This window comes from Prorops nasuta, unplaced genomic scaffold (genome assembly GCF_024137725.1).
Source record: "Prorops nasuta isolate Cenicafe-Biocafe unplaced genomic scaffold, Cenicafe_Pnas_1.2 PNAS00008, whole genome shotgun sequence".
Taxonomy (NCBI): Eukaryota; Metazoa; Arthropoda; class Insecta; order Hymenoptera; family Bethylidae; genus Prorops; species Prorops nasuta.
In genome coordinates this window covers 4015681-4039552 of record NW_027116805.1, presented here as the reverse complement: position 1 = coordinate 4039552, position 23872 = coordinate 4015681, and the positions used below count along the sequence as shown (strand labels likewise).

The window sequence follows — 23872 nt, the reverse complement described above, 5'->3', positions numbered from 1 at the left end:
TAAAAGTGTATACTTTCTTCCTTTTCTCAGTTTGTAAGAAAAAATATAGTTGAGGAATAAGACTGTTAGATTATTAAATAATTAAGTAAATAAAATTAAATATATTTGGTCTCATTTATTTATATCGTCATCATTATATCGATTATCGATTTATGCACATTTATCAGGTTTAAATGTTGATAAACTTTATTAGGATCATGTTCTAATTAATTTTATGACGCGAGGAGTTATTTTGAAGGATTTTCACAGTCTTACATTTGGTGATATCCTAATGACAAGGCTAATGATCAAACAACACCAGGCTTTTGTTCCCACAACGAACACGAGCAGAAAGACTGGTCAGTCGTGTAACGCAAGGCCGATAGCATTACCGTCCGATTCGTACTAATTGCTCCTCGTTAAATGTCATTAAAGTATCTGGTTGGAGCATACGACACTCGCAAAGGGACCTTACTGACCATGACGTGGCACGGACAATGTACTGACATTTTCGCAGTACTGGACCTGTAGTGTCCGTAATATCCTCGTTATGCGAATTTATCTCAATTATTAGAGTCCCTAAGTAATATTTCACGTCTCCATATATATAAATTTTTGATTCGCTCTACACCCCATAATTGATCCATGGCCCAATTTACCTGTGATTACCACAATACACAGACCCTTCATTATACTTCCAGCCTTCTAAGCTAATTATTCATGCAATTCTATACTAAGAATAACCATTACAAAATTATTTAAATATTTTTTATAATTTAACATATAGTGTTTTCTTAATTCTTAATAATAATATGTAAAAATGGAATTTATATTTTTTCTGGTGTTGTGTTTATTTTTTATTAATCAGTAAAGTAAGTTTAGACCCTTCCTAATTTAAATGATTTCCCTCCGCACAAGTCGCAGGACGTGTCAAAAGTGCTACATCATATTTTTGTAACTCCTTCTATCTGTTAGGTGATGTCGCTTCATCGTTTGCTGTCATCTCTAAAAATTTAACATCAAACGTACCGGGAAACCCTCGCAGTTTTTTGCTAGAGTGCTGAGAGCTGTACAAGAAGAAAAAATAAAAAAATGCCGCTCCGCGGATCATCAACAACATGACAAGATTCATTATAGCAACATATGTAAATACGTATGTATAATTTAAAATCATTTTACTCAAAGACCTCATTCCCTTAGATATTTTCGTAACAGATTATGTGTAGTTTTGTTAGATATAATCGCTGTAGGTTTCTTAAGCACAATATGTTGAAAATATAAATAGCTTAAATAAATAGCAATTAATTTGTTAAACTACAAGGTATAAACTGTACACTGTCTTTCATTTAGGTTTATTTTTATGCATATATGTATAGATAAAAAAATGTTTAAAAAGTTTGAAAAATGTACTTTAAAGACTTAAACAGATACAAGTTAGAAACGTTGGTTTACTTCTGTCATCGAAATAAAAATTTTTAACTCATTGAAAATATATGTAGAGAGTAAGTGAAATTAGAGTCACAGTGTTAAATGATATGATATTCGTGTTGCGTCCCGGGTCATCGTTAGCTTCTCCTTTAGTGTGGTTTATTCGTCAGCTCTTAAAAAAAATTATTTTTGATAACAAAAATCTCTTAGATCTGTTAAAAGTTCATTTGCTTTTTACTTACATTTATATATTAATAATAAATTTGACATATTATATTTTTTTAATCAGTTTAATGTTTAAATTCAATTGCTTTGTCAAAGAATTCGTATAAAATTAATAATACATTTCTCGTATGATTCTTAATAATATCCAGTAAATTTATTTACCTATAAATATAAGAATTACAATTATATTAGAAGAAGTTTAAAAAGAAATAGCTGTAAATCCCCAGTGTTGGCTTTATTTAATATAGTTTCTATTTTTACAATGTGCGTACTAAGCGTTATGTCATCATTTTTACATCAAACGGTTATAATCGAAAACCTGAAGAGAAGGCTGCCGAAGACATTAAAAGTTTGCTTTTTGACAAGTACTCACCTTCTTCAGACTGCTCGAATGGTTTCTTCTCTTACATGTAAGCATTATCTACAATAGTTCATTTATACTATTTTGAAATCTTGTGGCTCGTTCTTCTTTAATCTCTATTAATGTATACTTAATATTTACTACAAGAGACTAAATGAACACTTTATAAATTATAAGATTAATTGAAACAGTCATATTAGAATCACATTTTCATTTTGGAATATTCTGTGTTTTGTTTACAGACGATAATAAAAACATGATATTCTTTACGCCGTCGTTGCTTTTGGTCATTATGACCTTTTTCGTATCTATGGAAAATACTAATGGATTAGACGACTCATTAATTGATTCTTGCAAGAACGAAGGAATGCTGAATCTCTCTAAAATGAATATTGAACATATTAATTCAGAGTTCATCATCAGCTCTGAAATTAGCTGTTTAGACTTAAGTTTTAATCATTTAAGGACGATATCTCCAACTGCATTTGATAAGTCACCAAATTTAACCTACATAAATTTATCTAATAATCCTTTCTCCATGGATCACTTTTTTGACTCTATTTTTCATACACTTCCAACAGATAGTTTACGAATCCTTGTCTTAAATGAAATTGGAACCATGCGCTTTTCTCCTGCGGTTGCTATAAGTTATACTAGAAATCCTATATACAATTTAAATAGTCTTTATCTTCAAAGCAATCGTCTTACAGAGTTGCCTGGATCCTTAAATTTATATTGGAGTGATTTAAAACAGCTTTACTTATCTAATAATAAGTTAACCGTTGTTAAATCATTGAATTTCCCTATATCCTTAACCCATTTAGATTTAAGCTCTAACAGATTGTATGAAGTAGATATTACCGATTTAACTAATCTCCAACACCTCGATATTAGTGATAACTTCAAAATATTACATATATGTAGCAATGATTGTAATCGTTTTTCAACAAGCATTAAGACTAATAATAAGAAAAGATCAGTGTTTAGAAGCAAGCTACGGCCAGAATTTAGTCATGATTTTATCGATTATTTGGACAATTTCAATGATTACCATAGAAGTACAAGTACTACAACTGAGTACGATTATACTGAGGAACCTGTGATTAATAACGATAACAACTTTTTAAACTTGTCTAATTTATTTGCACTAAATCATCTTAATGCGAGTAAGAATAAAATAGATACTTTAGATGTTGACGCATTTGTAGATAGTTACAATCTTGTTACATTGGACTTGTCTTTTAATAACCTCAACTTTATTGCGGACGAAGTATTTAAAAATTTAAGTGCTCTAAAAAATGTATATATAAATAACAATGAACTGGTCTATATACCCCACGTTTGTGAGTTAACTAGTTTAGAAAATTTTGATTTATCTGGAAACCAAATATCGAATGTACTCTCAGGTGCGTTTTGTGGATCACCTACGCTTAAGGTACTTCGTTTAAATCGAAATAAAATAGATATTATTAAAGGTAAAGCCTTTGAAGGTTTGGCATCATTAAAATTTTTGGACTTGTCACATAACATGTTAAAATCTCTACCAGATAATTGGATGTCACCTCAAAATAAGTTAGAGACTTTACTGCTTCAAAGTAATTATTTTGATAGTTTAAGTAAAATACCTCTCTCCAGTGCAAAAGCTCTAAACCATTTATACCTTTATAATAATACATTTCAAGTAGTGGGTGATTTATATTTAAAATCATTAATCAACTATCCACAAAATCTAACTCTTCATTTAGAATTAATGTCAGTTAATGCTATTCTTACTTGAAGAGAGAGAGAGAATCATACAATACTTTATTCAATATAAACAAAAATAAAAAATAATTATAAGAATCATATGTATAGTATATTTAGAAATAATAAGTTGTAAACCCTTTCATCGTAGTTTTGTAGTTTCATTTTTATTGTAAATATGTTTATATTGTAAGAAATATTAAATAAAAGATATGAAGAATATAATTAAAAGAAACAAATTTCTTGTGAGAATGTGACGTTAAAACTATTTTTTTTTTTTAATAAAGTTATATTATCCAAAACATTGATCGGTAAAAATCAATTAATTCAATTGCATATGTGAAATATATATATGCAAATGCCTAATAAATAATCAAAATAGAAGCAGGAGGAAAAGAGAAGGTAATCAATTCATTAGACCGGACAAACAAAAAGATACACATATACATATACACACAAATTCCGCAGTGTATACATATATACATATATGCCTTTTGTACTGCCGTAAATCCTTTGATGAATAGATCTGATTTAATACTATTTTCATACCATTTTTTTCATTTATTTTCTTTTCTATAATCTCATAGCTTCGTGCAATTTCTCGTTTAGCAAATCCTTATTGCCCAACGAGAAGTTTTTATATTACTATCTTTTATAACGCTGTATAATGAACTATTCGTCATATCAATGAATTTTGTTCACTGTTATAACAAAAAATTGTTTATTAGCTAAAAAATTTTTCTATGTTGAAACTGTTATCGGCATGATAGAACTACTCGCCAAATAGCTGACCAATAAGTTCAAGATTATTTTGATATTCACTGGTATAAAGCGAGCAGTAAAGAGCTTTTCATCCATTTTCAGTTTTTATTTGAATGAGAAAAGATTATCATTGTCATCTCAGATATAGGTCAGTTTTCTCGTACGTCTTTTTCTAAAAATAATTAATTTATTTAATATAAGAACGTTACGAATAAAAATCATTTTAGATAAATTTATTGTTTTCAATTCTGCACTGTTAACTATCTTTAATAAAAAATAGAAAGTTATACTGTTCTAATAAATAAGCAGATATGAAATGTAATCATACTGGAATTAAATTATTGATTTTGCAATTGGTATTTTTGTTTTCAGAAGCTATAATATTAAAATGAAATGCTTCACGTTCGTATTTCTCTTGGCCATCACTGGTAATTTTATATTTATAAAAATCGCCGATGCATTGGATGATACATTAGACGATACTTGTATTAATGGGAATGCAGAGGAGGCAATATTTTTTAATAATGCAAATATTCACGAAGTTCCTGAGCATTTTATCGTTAGCTCTCATATAAAATGTTTAGATCTAAGTTTTAATCCAATACAAAATATACACGAAAAAACACTAAGTTACTTGCCAAGTTTAACTTATTTAAATCTCTCTAGTACCCATATTAATTTAGACAATTTTTTTTCCGAAACGTTTTTAAAGCTTAATTTAGATAATTTAGAAACTCTGGTCTTAGATGAGGTTGAATTAAATGATAGACGATTAAGACTTACTATAGAAAAGTTTCCTTATATAAAACGTCTTTTTCTTCGAAAAAATAATATTCAAGAAATAATCAATTTTTCTTTTAATTCCAGTGAATGTAATTTAACGCACCTTTACTTATCTGGTAATCATCTTAAATCTGTTAATACAACTTATTTCCCTAACTCGTTAACTCATTTAGATTTAAGCTCAAATCGACTAGGCAATGTCATTATTAATTATTTAAACGATCTGACTTTTCTTGATATTAGTAATAATAACGAAATATCGTACATATGTAACAGGGTCTGTAACAGATTTTCCCATATTGACCTCGACAGGAGCAACATTTGGATCTTAGATCATAAGGCTATTCTTAATTCTGCTTTTCATATTAAACAATTATTTTCATTAAAACATCTGAATGCTAGTTACAACAAAATAGAGAGCGTTGATACCGATTCTTTCATAGATACTTATAACCTTGTCACTTTAGACTTGTCTTATAATCAAATTGGCTTCCTTGCTGCAGAAGTCTTTGACAAATTAAATGCATTAAGATATTTATATATCAATAATAATCAATTAGCATATATACCTAATATTTGTAAATTAGTAAATTTAGAAATTTTAAATTTATCTGGAAACGGTATATCAACTGTACTTTCAAATACATTCTGCGGATTAACGAAGCTTACGATACTTCATCTAAACCACAATAAAATTAATTGCATTAAAGATAATGCGTTTGAAAATCTAATTTCATTGAAGGTGTTGGATTTGTCTGAAAATATAATACACACTCTCCCAGAAAATTGGATACATCCACAAAATAAATTGGAAACTCTGATTCTACAAAATAACAATTTCAATAGTTTAAACGACATACAGCTTACTAATGTAGAATCGCTCAAGGAGTTATATCTTTATAATAACCCCTTTCAAATAAAGGGTAATTTACATGTAAAATCTTTAATTGATCTTCCACCAAATATTACTCTACATTTAGAGCTAATGTCTGTTAATGCCATTCTTACTTAACGAATTAAAAAATAATTATTTTTCTAATTAAATTTTGTTTCGCAATGTGTATAAACGTATAATTTACCTATTATTTTAAATGCGTTGTATTGGGATAGTTCATATCAACAAAATAATAGTAAAGTACGAATATATAACAGTATAAATGTATGAATAAGTCTGTTAAAAATTGCAAAAGTTACCGACAGATAGCATTGGTAGTGTGCTTATGCACTACTGCATATTCTCTTACCTCGGATCTCAATGCTACTGTGTTGGTACTTCTACACAAAGTGAGTACTGCACGTGTATATCTATATCATAGAGAGTTAATTATATTGTAACAAATATTTGTTTATAAAAATATGTAATAAGGAAACTGCTTATATTTTTATTATTTAATAGACCTCTCGATACTTTTTTATCTAGCATACATCAAGCATATACAGCATCAATAAAAACTCCAGATAGGCGGTTAAAAATCTTGGTTTCATACTTTACAATTTGATGTTTTTGAACAACCCTCTAATCTTAAACTCATTTGATGTATTTAGTAGAGGAAAAAAGATATATACAAACCTCTATAATAATTGGAAGGACAATGAAATAAAATTATTTTAAATATGTTTAGTTTAGTCAAATTCCTATTTATAAATTACCTACTCTTCAAGTCCATACATAATATATCTTTCATCAGATACGTGATTTTGAATAAATTTGGTGACAATGATTTAAAATAAAAAGGTATATGCCTATGGCTTACCTTTATTAGTGCATGTAAGTTTTGCTTAAAAAAAATTTTGCTTGTTAAGTATCACGTCATCATATCCTATCAACCGGTTTAAACCTAATACCTCACAGACAATGGTGGGGATACCAAATTCCCATGAGTTAACATCACTGCTCACAGCTACTGAAGTTATTCATAGTCTGCTCGCGACGAGAATATATTTTCATTATATTACTTGAAGGGATTCTTTTCTTTTTCGTAAGTATATATAATGCTCTATAATAGTTCATTTATTTATACTACTTTTATAAGCACAGCTATATTTTATAATTATGGTAGAGTGAGACTATTTGGTTCACCGACAAAATCCCGAAAGACAAAATGCCAAACAAATTACTAATAATAATTAAAAATATGCCCCTTAGCCGTCAATACGTTTTCGCCAGCGGGATTTAGTCCTTCGGGATTTTTTCGACGAACCAGACTATTCTGAACTTGCGGTACGTTAGAACATTGAAAATATTTTTCCGTTTACCAGTTCTTTAGTTCAGTTAGCAGAACCGTTACTTGGAAAAATGTTTCTAGCGTTTCAGGTGATATTGCATTCTGAACAATCTCAGGTTTACCCCTACACTATTTAACGTGATTGTATCTTATTGTCCCCTTTTTTGACTTTATAATATTCTTATAGAAAAATCTTATTTCATTCAGATTAAATGAAGCTATAGAATCATAATATTTTAATTTATTAATTAAAATAAGGTATAAGCTAAATGTTTTATTAGAAACTTTGATTTTGTTTTTACAGGAGCCAAAAGAATAATGAAGTGCTACTATCGCTCTGTCAAAATGTTAATCTTTCTCTTACTTATTCTATTGATTACTGCACAAGGTAAACAGTACAATCTACAAGAATATAAAATAAATAATCCCTGCATTAATGGAAACCCAGAAGAAACAGTTGATTTATCACAAATGAATATGCATACAGTGAAACATAACATCATCGTCAGTTCTCATATAAAAGGTCTAGATTTAAGCCATAATTATATAAGAGAAATGGAGAAAGAGTCGTTTCAAAAACTAACTAACTTAACTTACTTAGATATTTCAAGAAATGATCTCAATGCAGAATATTTTCTTTTCAATATTTTTCCAAAATTAGAATTAAGTAATTTAAAAACTCTTGTCGCTGGATACCTTGTAAAATCACCGCCGTATGACTATAATAGGAATATATATAATAATAATCAAGATGTTATAAATAGTACGAGTAATGTAGAAATTCTTTGTTTTGAAGGAAATAACATTGAAAATGTATTTTCTAACTGGAGTTTTTTTGGCACTAAATTAAAATATCTTTCCTTAGAAGGAAATAGGCTTAGTACTGTTACTTCAGTGAATTTTCCAGCAAGTTTAATCTATTTAGATTTAAGCTCTAATGAGTTATACCAATTAAACATTATTGAATTGAGTAATCTAAAATTTCTTGATTTAAGTGATAATAAACGACTTTTGCGTATATGTAACAACAATTGCGATGTACCTTTAAACATGGAAGAACTTATTAATAAAGTGCAAGGTTATTATTTGTATACTGATTACGGATTATACAATCATAATTCCTTTTTTAATTCAAAAAATTTATTTTCACTAAAATATTTCTATGCAAGTAACAATAATATGCTTACTATAGATACTGATGCATTTATAGATACATATAATCTTATAACTTTAGACCTGTCTAGTAATAATCTCAAGCTTATTGCAGATCAAGTATTCATAAATTTGACTGCACTAAGATATTTATATCTTAATAAAAACCAAATAACACATATACCAAATGTTCATAAACTGATAAGTTTAAAAATCTTAGATTTATCCCAAAACCGTATTAAAAATGTATCTTCAGGATCATTTAATAGCTTATTAAATCTAAGAATACTGCGCCTGAACAATAATGAAATACATATTGTAGAAGAAAAAGCATTTGAAAATTTAAATTCTTTAAAAGAATTAGACTTGTCTGATAACATGTTACATGCTCTTCAAGAAAATTGGATATTTCCACAAAACAGTATGAAGATTCTGCTTTTACAAAGTAATAAATTGAATCGTTTTGACGAAATATCTCTATCTAACGTAAATTCACTTACTGATTTATATCTTTACAATAATACATTTCACATAATAGGTATTTTGCATGTACAATCATTAACGAACCTTCCTAAAAATATAACTCTTCATTTAGATTTAAAATCCGTTGACACTATTCTTACTTAAGGAATGAAAGAAAGAATTTCGTTTTTTTAATTTAAGATATTATATTTGTACCAAATTTATATAATATGTATTATTTAGTTGCATACTTTTTGTATAACTATAGTGAATATTCTTTTATAATTAATAAACTATTACATGAAGTACTTGTATACAATATATTTATATTTAATTTATTCATCATCAATAGAGCCACAGTTCAAACTGTTATCGGCATGGTAAGGCTACTCACGGATTAACTCTCTAAAGTTCATAGATCGTTTTGATATTAATCAGTATATAAAACGAATAGTCAAGAGCTCTTCATGCATTCTTAGTTTTCTTTTGAGCGAATAAATATTATCATTGTGATCTTAAATATATGTTATCTTTCGTACGTAAGTATTATTCGTAAAATAATTTAATTATAAATTATAATAATCTTACAAATAAGAATTACTTTCACAACACTATTGTATTCAATTGTGTTCATTATCATTTTTCTCTATTGTTATTAAATATGAAAAATCCTTTTATCAAAAAATAAAAAAATATTTTTCTAATAAAAAAAAAATGAACTCAAAATATAATCATATTAAAATTAAAAATGTTTGTTTTCACGAAATTGGTAATTTTTGTTTACAGAATCTAATATCAAAATGAAATACTTAATATCTGTATTTCTTCTGGTTGCTATTATTGATAGTTTTATGTTTATAAAAATTGCTAATGCATTGGATGATGCATTAAATGATACATGTATGAATGAGAATGCAGCAGAGGCAGTATTCTTAAAAGATATGAATATTGTAAATATTCCTGAGCATTTTATCATTAGCTCTCATATAAAATGCTTAGACCTAAGTTTTAATCCAATAGCATATATATCTGAAAAAGCATTTAGTGGCTTGACTAGTTTAACTTATTTAAATCTCTCTAATTTTCGTCGTCATCATGAAAACCGCTTTCTATCCGAAATGATTTTGAAGCTTCAATTAGTTAATTTAAAAATTCTAGTCTTAGATGGGATCTCAGAGAGTCGTGGATCTCTGGATATTGATTTTGTAAATTTACTCAATTTAAAACATCTTTTCCTCCGAAGAAATAATTTTATAGACTTTAATTATCACAAAAGGGGAATAGATCATGGGTTAACACACCTTTATTTATCTGAGAATTATCTTACTGTTGCTAATTCAAGTAATTTGCCTAACTCGTTAGCTCATTTAGATTTAAGCTCAAATCAGTTACGTGATGTTATGATTAATGATCTAAGCAGTCTTATTTTTCTTGATATTAGTAGAAATAACGAAATATTGCACATATGCACTGACTGTGATCGCTTTTCCATTATCGCATACCCAATCGAAAGGGATGAATTTGGTTCTCCTGTAAAACGTTACTCTTCCTTTAATTCAAAAAATTTATTTTCATTAAAACATCTGAATGCTAGTTACAACAAAATAGAGAGCGTTGATACCGATTCTTTCATAGATACTTATAACCTTGTAACTTTGGACTTGTCTTCTAATCGAATCGACTTTCTTGAGCAAGATGTGTTTAAAAATTTAAGTGCATTAAGATATTTATATATTAATAATAATCAATTAACATATACACCGAATGTTTGTGATTTAATCAATTTGGAAATATTAAATTTATCTGGAAACCGTATATCAATTGTATCGTCAAACGCATTTCACGGATTATCGAAGCTTACGATACTTTATCTAAATACAAATAAAATAAATTGTATTAAAGATAATGCATTTGAAAGTCTAATTTCATTGAAGGTGTTGGATTTGTCTGAAAATGTATTACATACTCTTCCAGAAAATTGGATACCTCCACAAAATAAATTGGGAACTCTAATTCTAGAAAATAACCAATTTAATAGCTTAAGCGACATACAGTTTACTAATGTAGAATCGCTCAAGGACTTATATATTTATAATAATCCCTTTCAAGTAAGTGGTAATTTACATTTAAGATCATTAATAGATCTTCCACCAAATGTTACTCTACATTTAGAGCTAAAGTCTGTTAATACAATTCATACCTAAAGAATGTAATAATAATTACTTTTTTGTGTATAGAATGAATTAAATTGTTTCGCAATGTATAAACGTATAATTTATATACTGATTATTTTAAGTACATTATATTGGGATAGTTCATATCAACAAAATAATAGTAAAGGGCAAATATATAACAGTATACATGTATAAAAAAGTCTGTTAAAAATTGTAAATGTTACCTACAGATAACACTGGTAGTATACTTATGCACACTACTGCATATTCTCTTACCTTAGATATCAATGTCATTGTGTTGGTATTTATACACAGGGCAAGTACTGTACATGTGTGTCTATATTATAAAGGGTTAATATTGTTTTGTAATAAATATTTGTTTATAAAAATATTTAATAAATAAACTGTTTATATTTTTACTATTTAATAAACCTTTCGATACTTTTTTATTTAGTATACATACAAGCGTATACAACATCAATAAAAAGTCCAAAAATACGTTTAAATATCTTGGAAAGTATATATTTATTAACTGGAAAATGTTTCGGATACAAAATATAATACTTAAAAAGTCTCTCAAGTGAGAATGTGATGGTTTAACCTTGAAGGGGTTTTGAGGAATATATGAAAGTTACCTTGAGATTTTGAAATAGAATCTTCTATTTTGTATTGTATATTCTTCTAGCTTATCACAAATACAAGCCTATAACAATAGCTAGAAAGATTAAAATAAACTTATACTTTTAATATTCTTTGTTTAGTTTTATTCATATATTTATAAATTATCTACTCTGTAAGTTCACAGATCATCATTGTAGTATCTCTCGCATTAAAGCGGGCAGCTAAAGGCTGTTGAAGCCATTCATAATTTGCTCTTTTGTGAGAATGCAGTTTACTTCTATAGTTTCTTTTCTTATAAGTGAGTATTATTTCATAAAGCTTTTTTTTCTTTTTTAATATATTTATTTAACATTATTTGAATATAAATGAAGTTGGTTTGAAGTAGTGATGAACAAGATTATTATAAAGAAGTGTATTTTAATGAGAATAAAATGATTTCTGTAAGTACTGGCTCTTATGACACATTCCCAATCTATATAGAATATATATATATATATTAGAATCATTTAAGTTAAAACTATATAATACTCTACAAAAATCTTTCCTCTATATATTTTTGATTGGTGCAATGTGATAAACCAATTTAATCTCGAAGTTGTATAGTACAGTATAGAGATTATAAATTTAGCTGAAAAGTATAGAATAAAGTTAGCAGGAATGTAATCGAATCAATTTCACTTAGGGCACATTAACTGATCTATATAAATATTTTTCTCTTTATAAAAAGTCATATTCAAATCGTAATTTTCGGACGTCAATTTTGTATTTTTTCTTTACAGAAACTAAAAGGAGTATGAAAAATTTAAAGCCGCTTTGGCTTTTGGTTATTACAACCTTTTTTACACTTATAAAAACCAATTATGCATTGGACAACTCATTAAATGATACTTGCAATGAGGAAGGGACGGTAAATCTATCTCGAATGAAACTTGAAGTAATTAATGAAAACTTCATTATCAGCTCTTATATCAACTGTGTTGACCTGAGTTTTAATGGCATAAAGACAATATCTGAAATTGCATTTAACAAGTCGCCAAATATAATTTACTTAAATTTGTCTAATAATCCTTTTTCTATCAAGGACTTTTTTGTCAATATTTATAATACACTTCCGTCAGATAGTTTACGAACTCTTGTTTTAGATGAAATTCGACCTACACGCGACGCTTTTAATTTTTTTATAGATCACAACGTATATAATAAATTAAATTTAAGTAATCTCTACCTTCAAAGAAATAAAATTAAAAAACTGCCTGAAAGCTGGGACCAGTTTGGGAGTAAATTAAAGCAGCTTTACTTATCTAATAATTTGCTTACTGCTGTTACATCAAAGGATTTCCCTAGTTCTTTAGTTCATTTAGATTTAAACTCAAACCGATTATACGAAGTAAATATTACTAATTTAAGCGATTTAGAATACCTGAATATTAGTAATAACACAAAAATATTGCATATATGTAGTAACGATTGTAATCGGTTTCTAAGTATGAAGCCCCCTAATGAAAAAAAACAGATTACTGAAGCACCGACTACTACGCGGGCTTTAGATTTTGATAATGACTGTGGTAGGTACATTGATAGTGACTATTATAATAATGATTGTTATGACAATAATCAAGAATACCACACTACTACTACAGCTAGTTATGATTATATTCAAGAACCCGTCACTGATAACGATAATAACTTTTTTGATTCATCAAATTTGTTTTCACTGAAACATCTGAATGCGAGTAACAATAAAATAGTTACTTTAGATACTGATGCATTTATAGATAATTACAATCTTGTTATTTTAGATTTGTCTTTTAATAAGCTCGACTTTATTGCTGATGAGGTATTTAAAAATTTAAGTGTTTTAAAAAATTTATATATCAGTGACAATGAATTGGCATATATACCCCATGTTTGTGAATTATCTAATTTAGAAACCTTAGATTTATCTGAAAACCGTATATCAAATGTACTTTCAGATGCGTTTTGCGGATTACAAAAACTTGAGACACTTTATTTAAATCGAAATAAGATTAATATTGTCAAGGATAAAGCTTTTGAAAATTTGATTTCATTAAGGTATTTAGACCTGTCCGAAAATGTTTTACATTTTTTACCAGATAATTGGATGTCACCACAAAGTAATCTGAAGGTTTTATTACTTCAAAGTAATTATTTCGATAGTTTAAGTAAAATACCTCTCTCTGATGCAGAGTTGCTTACTGACCTATACCTGTATAATAACACATTTAAAATAATGGGTAATTTATTCTTAAAATCATTAATCAACCTTCCACAAAATTTAACTCTTCACTTAGAATTAATGTCCGTTAATGCTATTCTTACTTGAATCAATTTATAATAACTACTTTCCTATAAACTATCTTATATTAACTTGTAAGAAAATATATTAACCATTTATGTTTTTAATAAGTTATAATCGTAAATACATATTTATAATGATAACTTATTTCATGATAAATAAACTAATGTATAATTTCTGTATAGTTTCATTGCTTATTTATCAACCTTTTCGAAGAATGGTTGCAAAATTGATTTCAAAACGATTATTTGTAAGTTAGTGATTGATAATTATCAAATCATTATTTAAAATAATTTAAATATATTCACGTAAAATATTTTGTACATATTTAAACAACAATCACCACAATAGTAATTTAATCGACTTGGAAGTTGACAGTTAATATTTGAACTATATAATTTGAAACATTTATAGTAAAACTTAATTTATAAAATAGTAAATAGAACAATTTTAATATTTTAGTACGATTATTCTGTATCCAGCTATTATAGTAAATTCTATATCAGGTGGTAGAAAGTAATCTCTCTCACTTATTTGAGGTAATTACTTGCTACCGAGATACCTACTGCATCTTTTGGCACTCGCAGTCTATAATTAATTTTATTGAAAAAAATTGTATCGATTAAATTATCAGGTTTTCGGCCTTTGTAATTTAACACAGTTTAAATCCATACTTTATTAATATTACTCTCTTTCCTGTAAACTTATTAACTGTGAGCATCTTTAAAAATCTATAACAATTGCGAGAATAATTGAAATAACTTATTATTAATATGTCTGCTTCAGGTCAATTTTTATTCATTATTATCTACTCTTTAAGTTCATAAGTCATCATTTTAATATCGCTCGCTTTAAGACGGACAGCTAGAGGCTGTTTGAGCCATACACACTTTGCTCTTTCGTGAGAAGGCAATATCCTTCTGCTGATTCTATATTTACATGTAAGTATTGTTAAAAAACTTACTTATTGTTTTTGTAATATAATTCTTTAATATGATTTGATTGAAGTTCAAGTTAGATTTGAGGTTGTAATGAAAAGTTTGCTGTAAACAATGTTTTTCTGTAATCGTTAGTTATTTTTATAAATACTTACTGCTGAAATAGCATCTAAGTGCACAAATCGTATAATACCAATTATTTCATTAGTATATGCTTAGTTTTTGGTACATATACATTTTGTTAATTCTAAACCTATACCATTGAACAGCCAAATTAACCTTTTTAAATTTAAATACAAGTATACTAAATTTGTCAGTAGATTTAGTTCTAAAGAAATAAAAAGTGAAATTAGCTGAAATGAAAACGAAAAAATGTAGCCCCCCCCCCCCCCAATGTACAATTATTAAAACATTAATTTTTTAATATATAAATACAGTTACGCAAAAGTTATATTAGAATTATATTTATGATGTTTGGATTTATGGTATTTTTATTTGCAGAAGCTCAAAGAAATATGAAATTCATCGTGCCGTTTTGGCTTTTGGTCATTACGACCTTTTACACGTGTATAAAAATCAGTAATGCATTGGAAACCCGTTTAAATGATCCTTGTAAGAACGAGGGAACAGTGAATTTATCAAGAATGCATATTGAAGAAATTAATGAAAACTTCATCATCAGCTCTTATATCAACTGTATTGACCTGAGTTTTAATGACATAAAGACAATATCTGAAATTGCATTTAACAAGTTACCAAATATAATTTACTTAAATTTGTCGAATAATCCTTTTTCTATCAAGGACTTTTTTGTCAATATTTATAATACACTTCCGTCAGATAGTTTACGAACTCTTGTTTTAGATGAAATTCGATCTACACGCGACGCTTTTAATTTTGATTTAGATATTAGCTTGAATAATAGATTAAATTTAAGCAATCTTTATCTTCAAAGAAATAGTATCAAAGAACTGCCAGAAAGCTGGAATCAATTTGGGAGTGGATTAAAGCAGCTGTACTTATCAAATAACTTGTTAACTGTTCTTAAATTGAAAGACTTTCCTAAAAGTTTAACTCATTTAGATTTAAGCTCAAACCGATTATATGAAGTAAATATTAATGATTTAAGCCAGTTAGAATACCTAGACATTAGTCATAACACAAAAATCTTGCACATATGCAGTAATGATTGTACACGGTTTGTAAGCATTAAGTCGGTTAATGAAAAGTACACCACCACCACTATGGATCCTCGCTATGATTATTATAATAATGAATATTATTATAGGCGAAGTTATGACAGAACTACTACAGCTAGTTATGATTATATTGAAGAACCTGTAATTGAAAACGATAATAACTTTTTTAATTCATTAAATTTGTTTTCACTGAAACATCTGAATGCAAGTAACAATAAGATAGCCACTTTAGATACAGATGCATTTATAGATAATTACAATCTTGTTATTTTAGATTTGTCTTTTAATAACCTCGACTTTATTGCAGACGAAGTATTTAAAAATTTAAGCGTCCTCGCCAATTTATATATCAATGACAATAGATTGCCGGCTATACCCCATGTTTGCGAGTTAATCAATTTGAAAACTTTAAATTTATCAGGGAACCATATATCAAATTTACTTTCAGATACATTTTGCGGATTACAAAAACTTGAGACACTTTATTTAAATCGAAATAAGATTAACATTGTCAAGGATAAAGCTTTTGAAAATTTGATTTCATTAAGGTATTTAGACCTGTCAGAAAATGTTTTACACTTTTTACCAGATAATTGGATGTCACCACAAAGCAATCTGAAGGTTTTATTACTTCAAAGTAATTATTTCGATAGTTTAAGTAAAATACCTCTCTCTGACGCAGAATCATTAACTGATCTTTGCCTTTTCAATAATACATTCCAATTAAATGGTAATTTATACTTAAAATCATTAATCAACCTTCCACAAAATCTAACTCTTCATTTAGAATTAATGGCTGTTAATGCAATTCGTACTTAAAAAACACACCAAATAACTATGTTATTAAAAACGCAATGTTTTAAATTAGTAAAAACTATAAACAATATGACTTTTAAAAATATTGTATTTTTACCATGTATAATTATAATGAGACAATTGTGTTATAAAAAATAAACTGATATATCAATATATTTATCTCTGTATTATCTCACATATCACAATTGCAATTTTCATCGGTCACTCACCTCAGTGAAAGCCTCATTTCTCCATTAAACAAGACTCGAGTGATAGTGAAAAATAATTGAATACAATAAAAAAGAAAATTGCTGCGAGAGGAGAAGGTTAATGGTATATCAAAAGTGGCCTGGTGTTAATAATACTTTAAAGCACCGTATCGCACTGATACGCATTACGCATTCTTGGCGTCGAGTCGTGCCAGGCAGCGAGGAGCACGTGTCTGGCGTCGAATATCACAAGGGGCTAAAGTTGTGCCCCCTTAGGGCCTCTAACGATCGTCCTCATTGAATAAATCTGTGATGCTACATAGCGAAGCCAGCTCGACGACGAGCGTCAACCACCAGAAACTTCATCCGCAAATATTTTACGCCCACTCGAAGACTGATCGATCTTTATAGCTTAAAGAAGCACCAAGCATAATGAGATCCGTTCTTATCTATCCTCGAACTATTTTATAACCTCATCGCACAATCATAAGTTCAAAGGTCAGACCAATTATCGTTTTCTCTGATAACTGTCTCCACGCCTTTACAGTCCTCCTATACATATTATTATTTCATACACACACGTGACAAACGACCATTGTACAATGAATCAGCAATCTTTATTTCAATACTCCAAGATGAAACACAGCTAAACTCAATAATAACATGCTATCACTCTCCCAACCAAGAAAGATGGAAGTAGGAAAATAATAATAATAATAACAAAAACAATTGTCATAGGTGAATCATTCCTAAGCGATATTCGTGATTTGCTATGTATATGCTATGCTATAGGGTGTGGTAAAAGGTTTCCTGGCTCAGTCGGAGTTGGACGTTTTCTTATTGGCCCAGCGGAGAGTACTCGCTTACGTGCGGCTCGAACGATCTGAATTCGCGCAAAAGTATGAATAACGCATTGGCACGATATATACTAGAGGCGGCATTGCACGTTACACGTCGGCCACATGCGAAACATCTGGCATTTTTCACGTGAAAGAGAAAGAGTGCGGGGCCCAAAGACGAATTTCTGAAACGGTGCACGCCCCCTGTCATGCTTCTGGGACTGGATCGGGCCCCGGGGAATTTATTGTCCCCCGCCTCAACGTTTATTGTTCGCCACGAGCTATTCCACAACGATTGTTCTCCAATCTAGCCGTTAATTAAAGATCAATGAGCAACTTCTCACACGTCCACCTATAACTCTATAATGAACATCGGTTTACCGGATCTTCGAAGACGGGATCAATAATTCTAAACTCGTTTCTACGATAAAATTATAATTTTTAGTCTTGGAAGGAGCTAAACAGTAAATTGAATAAAGTATAGAAAATTTAATCAAAGAATTTAATGGTTTCGATAAAAATCCTCGTGCGTCGGTTAAAAACGATGATAATGGTTGTACGTGACGGTTGTCCAAAGGTAAGTAGGTTAGGTTTTTGCGTCGCAGGGTTCTGAGGGAACGACGCGGCGGCGTCGAAGGTTTCACGCATGAACGCCCAAATGCAATGGGGCAAAGCTATAGTTTTCGGCTCGGCTGTCATCGCGGATCACGTCGCGTCCTGGTAAAATCCTGCGGACGTGTCCAGCGAGTTGAGAAGGGCGCGGTCACGTGCTGCAATGACGTTGGTAAAAATAAACAAACAAAGTCGGCAGGTGGTGACGGGACAAAGGAGAAGAACGCTTTTAATTGCCGGACAAAGAAGCCGAAGCACCGAGCCACACCTTGCGCCCATTGTCTTTGGTTTTACAACATTACTTACGCTGCCTGATCAGAGTCAATAGTCTCTTTGCTTGCTCGAGCGCTTTCACAATTAGCGGCCCGTGCTGCTGAGCTGCTACTGCTGTCCCACTGTCCTCCAGAGGCCAACCGGCCAATAACAACTACCGCCGTAACAAGACCAACCACGCCACGTCCAATTGCAAACACATCACTCGCATTTGTCTTTGTTTATGTTTGAAACCTTAAGACGACTTTGCTGCAATGTTTACATTTATTTTCTTCTCATAACCTTTGCTTTGACATTGAACTTATTATTTGGTGGTGAAGTAACATTTTCTGAATGTAAACACGCGCGTATATAACAAGTCCTTGATACAGCGTTAAATGTTTTCTAGGACTTCTTCGGTAGCTACTTTGTAAAAAGAATGTTGCTGACTCTCAGTAACAGAGAAAATTTGTATACAAGCACAGATTTGTCTTTTATTTTGGTAGATGGAAAATGTAAGCAGGAAACCTCGGTACACGTAGGTACGTATATCCAATTATCTCGATCCCTGCTATCGAGAAGATCGTTGAAAAATTTGAGTTGCTCGTAGTGGAAACTGGTCGATGCTCGAGCTGTCATTCCTGTTGCTCGGGGCGCTCCCAGATCGATCGTCGATCAATCGTAGATTTCTTTTTACGGTACTGGTGAAACGTGTCCGGTTCGTTTAAGATAAACTCGTTATCTTCGATAATCGATTATTTATAATTTGTTCGGATAACGCGATAAGTTTAATAAAAGAATGCAAAATTTGTGGTAAAGATCAATAATAACATTAATGAGTTTGTCAATAGTAATTTTATTGTCTAGAATCTTTCGAGAAAAATTGAGAGCACTGTGAAGAGAAAGAGGCAGCAATGGTAAAAGCCAAAGGTTGTAAATTTCACGCGATATTTTGGACAATAGCTGGCAATAGGAATAATGGATCAAGGAGAGTCGTGTGTTGAATTTGGTGTGCATAAATCGCGCTTCCAGCTGTTTCGTAACAAGACGGATACGGGAGCAAGCAATCCTTGCGGTCACCTTCGGTGTTCTGGAGAATCGACTTGGAGGGTCCAGACGAAATAAAGGGACAAAACACGGGAGGCCAATCCATTGAGCTTCGCCACTTCGCATAGTCATTCACCGCATTCTCGCTTCTTTCTTTCGCACAGAAAACCAAACTTTCGCGCGCGTGCATACACTTCTACCTTCGACAACAATAATATTCTTGCCAATACCGCTTTCACGATATTCCCTCTTCACGCTTTTTCAAAGAGTTCCTCTCAACGAGACTCGACTATTATTGCGTCACCTACGAGAAAATAACCTGACAGACATAACAATGAAATAACAAAACATGATCCAGAATATTTCGATGTTTATTGTTTTGGTCGACTGAAAGAAATTTGTAAACAAAGTTTTGTTTAGTTTGTCCCAAAGCAAAATATTGTTTTTCTTGAGCAACTGTTCAAAGAATTCCTCTCAACCAGACTCCATTTTATTAGCTCTTTAATGAGAAAAAAACTTGACAGACATAACAATGGAATACAAAAATCGATCAAGAATGTTTCAATATTTATTATTTTGGTCAGTTGAAGGAAATTTGTAAACAAAGTTTCGTAGAGGTTTTCCTATAGAGGAGAATAATGTTTTCCTTTGACATCAAGACCAGCTTTGTATATATACTATATATACTAGTGTATATAGTATGCTAGTTAACACGTGTTCCCACAGGGTCTCCGATCGAACTCGTTTGGGAGGCTGACGAAGGCAAACAAATTTATCCCCCGGGGTTGGCTAAACGGTCCCTCGAGCTTCAAGAGTCGCGGAAGGAAAGGAAGCAAAGTAAGAGACCGAGGGTGGCGCACGCGCCTTGCGATCCTTGCCTGATACGCCCACGCCTCGTCAAAGCTCTACTCGGAACCGTCGCGATTCGCCACGATGGCCATTCACCGAGGGTAAATCGCACGCGCGAAGAAAAAATCGGAAAACCACTTCTCGCTAGGGACCCATTCCAGTTTATTTAACGCCTCTGTCAGCTTCGTTATTGTGATTACTTTTCACGACACGAAGCGTGGCTTAGCTTTCTTTTCTCCCAGGAAACATATTTTCGACGTGGTATTTCTATTCTTATATTTTCTTTTAAATACAATGCGATTGGTCGAGGCGAAATTGAAAATCGAAGAAATCTATTTTCTTAATTAATATATTTTATTTCAAAACAAATATCAACTTTTAAAATCCGAAAGCTTTTTTTATAATACACACGCCCATACAAGATGACGGAAAATTATAAAAAAATCTAAATTGTTTAAGAATAAAAACTATAAATCAGATATTTCAATTAAATTATTAAAATATGAATACTATATATTTAATTTGCTTATATTTTTTTTTGCCGTATTGGAACTTTATTTTGTTTCCTAACGCACAATTGTCGCACCTTCGCAGACTTCCATCCTCTGACCGTTAACATTTTGAACTTTTCCTGGGAAAAATGCAAATTTAGAAGAAAGAAGCATATCGAAAGGCCACAGGCCCAGTTTGGCAATAGTCGAGCTTCCTGCCGGATGGAGAGGAATAGAGGACAGGAGTGGACACGGACGTGCACTGGCTGCTTGCGAATTACACGCTTGTTCCCTGGGTCCGTTTGACCGTCGCGCGGCTGTCGCGAAAATGCGGAAGTGACGCGCGGAAATCGATGATTGTAATTAGCGCTCGATATACCGGAACAGGGATGCATGATTACGGTAATCAGACGCACGCAGTAGCTTGGAGAGAAGAGAGGTTGAGGAGGGGGTGGATGGTGGGGGGTTGAGGGGGGAGAGGGAACAAGAGAGAGAGAGAGAGAGAGAGAGAGAGAAGAAAATCAAGCTAGAAGGGGAAGAAAAGCCCGCGGAGCACGCATGCGCGTGCACAACTCTTTCCGCCCGCAAGTATTATTATACAGCTAAGAGCGACGGACAAAAGGCTCTCCATATGGCAGAGCGAGCTCTAATATATGTCATTAGACGCATTACTCTATGATAATTAAACGTCTATGTGCGCTCGCGGCATTGTTACGCTTGTAGCGTAGCTCGCCGTATTACCGGAATGACACGTTGCGCTACAATGCTTCGGATGTCGTGAACGATTCGCCCGGCCGCTTCTATCCATGTGACCGCACTCGTTACTTTGCTACTTCGCGGCTTTTAACGGATCCGAACCCTCCAAAACTCACTCTGGTCTCTGTGTACCGAATTAATCTTGTAACTTATTTTTTGGAAATTTTATATGAAGCTTTTGTTACTTTATTGTGGAATGAGAAACTTGGTACTGACAAAAGATTTTCTTTTTTGTAGTTTTGGTAGGAGTCGATCGCTTTACTCGTGTTGTCCATGTGATTCTGATCGTTGTATTGTGTAACTGTTCGTTGAAAGCATATTTTTGATCTCATGGATAAATTTTGTAATTTTATTTTCTAATTTTATTGAAATTCTCTCTAGATTTTTTGATATATTAATCGTAGAACAGGAATGATGATCAAAGGAGGATCAGTTTTTAATTTTGATAGGAAGATTATTTCGCTTGGCTGATTCTATATCTACGTGATAGAATTAGTTATACTAGGCAGGTTTGACAGTAGTATATATACCTTCTCAAATATACTCTATAACCTATTTTCTACCTTTTGTTAAATTCTCCTCAGGAATTTTTACAAAATTTATCATAGAACAAAGATGAGACTGAAGGGAGGGTTGTAAAGTTTTCACCTTTGATACGACTTTTGCTTTTAAGAAGAAGAAAGGTTCCTGCTTTGATCAGAGCTACGAAAACGAAAAGACGCATAAATTTCAAATTCCCATAGTCGGTTCTATATAAAAGACCTCGATGAAAGTTCTCGTGAAGTTTGAAGTATGCTCATTGAGGATTTCATAAGTTTCAGAGAATTCGCAAAGTTCCGGTTACGACTAAATTTCTATAGATCCGTTGGATAAAGGATTTAGCGAAATTTGTGAATTTTACGCTTATTGTTGACGATGTAGATATAAATTACAGGTACAAAGGTTATTAAACTTTGCCAGTTACTATACATAATGCCGTATTATTATAATGTTGCTTGAAAGATTTTTGTTTGACGTTTGCATTGATTCCAGATGCACTAAGAGGATACACGCGACACACGTGTATTGTTGCTACTGAGCAATCAGTGTACAAAGTGGCTTTGCTTGTGGTGACAGAAGAGACAGATGCGACGTTTCTTGCGGTCATCACAGATGACGGGACGGATGCATAGGCCACTGGCCAGACAGTGCACGTCAGTCGCGAATCAAACGTGAAAAAGCAGCTTATTTGCAAAGGCCTGGAGGCTATATATATATAATACTACACGAATTCTACCCTTTAATCATTGGTTCTATTCGTTCATCATTTTTCAACCCTTCAACCAAATTTGTATATCAACCCTCGAATATCATCGATAACTCATTTACCAAATTTTAAAAATTCTCTATCAAATTTTTATCAAAGTGTAACGATATTAAAAAATAAACAAAAATCTAATTCATAAAAACGAAATAAAACATGGTGAAAGTTTGAATATAATAGTCCGAGGGTTGCAGCTATTTACAGTTGAACGGTGATAAGGTCGTGGTCCGATCTAGACGAGTTTTTATTCGCATTTATATTTTTGTCGGGAAGGTACATCTGCCAGACAAAGTTAAAAAAAGAAAAGCGAGAGAAAGAGAGCAGAGTGAATATTAGGGCACGTAAATCGG

General features: G+C 31.1%; 4 protein-coding genes across 4 annotated transcripts; all 4 read left to right on the top strand.

The window, feature by feature from the left end:
• Nucleotides 1-1917: 1917 nt before the first annotated feature.
• LOC136775604 (leucine-rich repeats and immunoglobulin-like domains protein 3) lies at nt 1918-3887 on the top strand. The gene is made up of 2 exons (XM_066730529.1): nt 1918-2042; nt 2236-3887. Exons 1-2 carry the CDS (start codon nt 2024-2026, stop codon nt 3768-3770), a joined length of 1554 nt encoding a protein of 517 aa, XP_066586626.1. The 5' UTR covers nt 1918-2023; the 3' UTR covers nt 3771-3887.
• Nucleotides 3888-4611: 724 nt separating this feature from the next.
• LOC136775778 (uncharacterized) lies at nt 4612-17315 on the top strand. The gene is made up of 23 exons (XM_066730852.1): nt 4612-4646; nt 4871-5322; nt 5686-6268; nt 6392-6440; nt 6482-6546; nt 6678-6746; nt 6904-6973; nt 7017-7049; nt 7134-7200; nt 7549-7622; nt 11358-11454; nt 11525-11614; nt 11749-11811; nt 12199-12213; nt 12695-14258; nt 14344-14351; nt 14418-14490; nt 14695-14748; nt 15019-15051; nt 15142-15173; nt 15241-15277; nt 15379-15395; nt 15672-17315. The coding sequence occupies exons 1-23, from the start codon at nt 4612-4614 to the stop codon at nt 17186-17188; spliced, it is 5097 nt and encodes a 1698-aa protein (XP_066586949.1). The 3' UTR covers nt 17189-17315.
• On the top strand, nt 7173-9324 carry LOC136775605 (leucine-rich repeat-containing protein 15-like). The gene is made up of 2 exons (XM_066730530.1): nt 7173-7260; nt 7811-9324. Exon 2 carries the CDS (start codon nt 7825-7827, stop codon nt 9283-9285), a length of 1461 nt encoding a protein of 486 aa, XP_066586627.1. The 5' UTR covers nt 7173-7260; nt 7811-7824; the 3' UTR covers nt 9286-9324.
• Nucleotides 10205-11615, top strand: LOC136775606 (leucine-rich repeat-containing protein 15-like). The gene has a single exon (XM_066730531.1). It carries the CDS (start codon nt 10239-10241, stop codon nt 11322-11324), a length of 1086 nt encoding a protein of 361 aa, XP_066586628.1. The 5' UTR covers nt 10205-10238; the 3' UTR covers nt 11325-11615.
• Nucleotides 17316-23872: the final 6557 nt, after the last annotated feature.

Bases quoted from the DNA above. Each gene is read 5' to 3' on its own strand.
- LOC136775778 (XM_066730852.1), top strand. From the start codon at position 4,612: ATGAGAAAAGATTATCATTGTCATCTCAGATATAG. The intron at 6,441-6,481 runs GTATGAATAAGT...AGTTACCGACAG, and splicing joins GAATATATAACAGTATAAAT to ATAGCATTGGTAGTGTGCTT. The intron at 7,623-11,357 runs GTTTACCCCTAC...TTTTGTGTATAG, and splicing joins TGCATTCTGAACAATCTCAG to AATGAATTAAATTGTTTCGC.
- LOC136775605 (XM_066730530.1), top strand. From the start codon at position 7,825: ATGAAGTGCTACTATCGCTCTGTCAAAATGTTAATCTTTCTCTTACTT.
- LOC136775606 (XM_066730531.1), top strand. From the start codon at position 10,239: ATGATTTTGAAGCTTCAATTAGTTAATTTAAAAATTCTAGTCTTAGAT.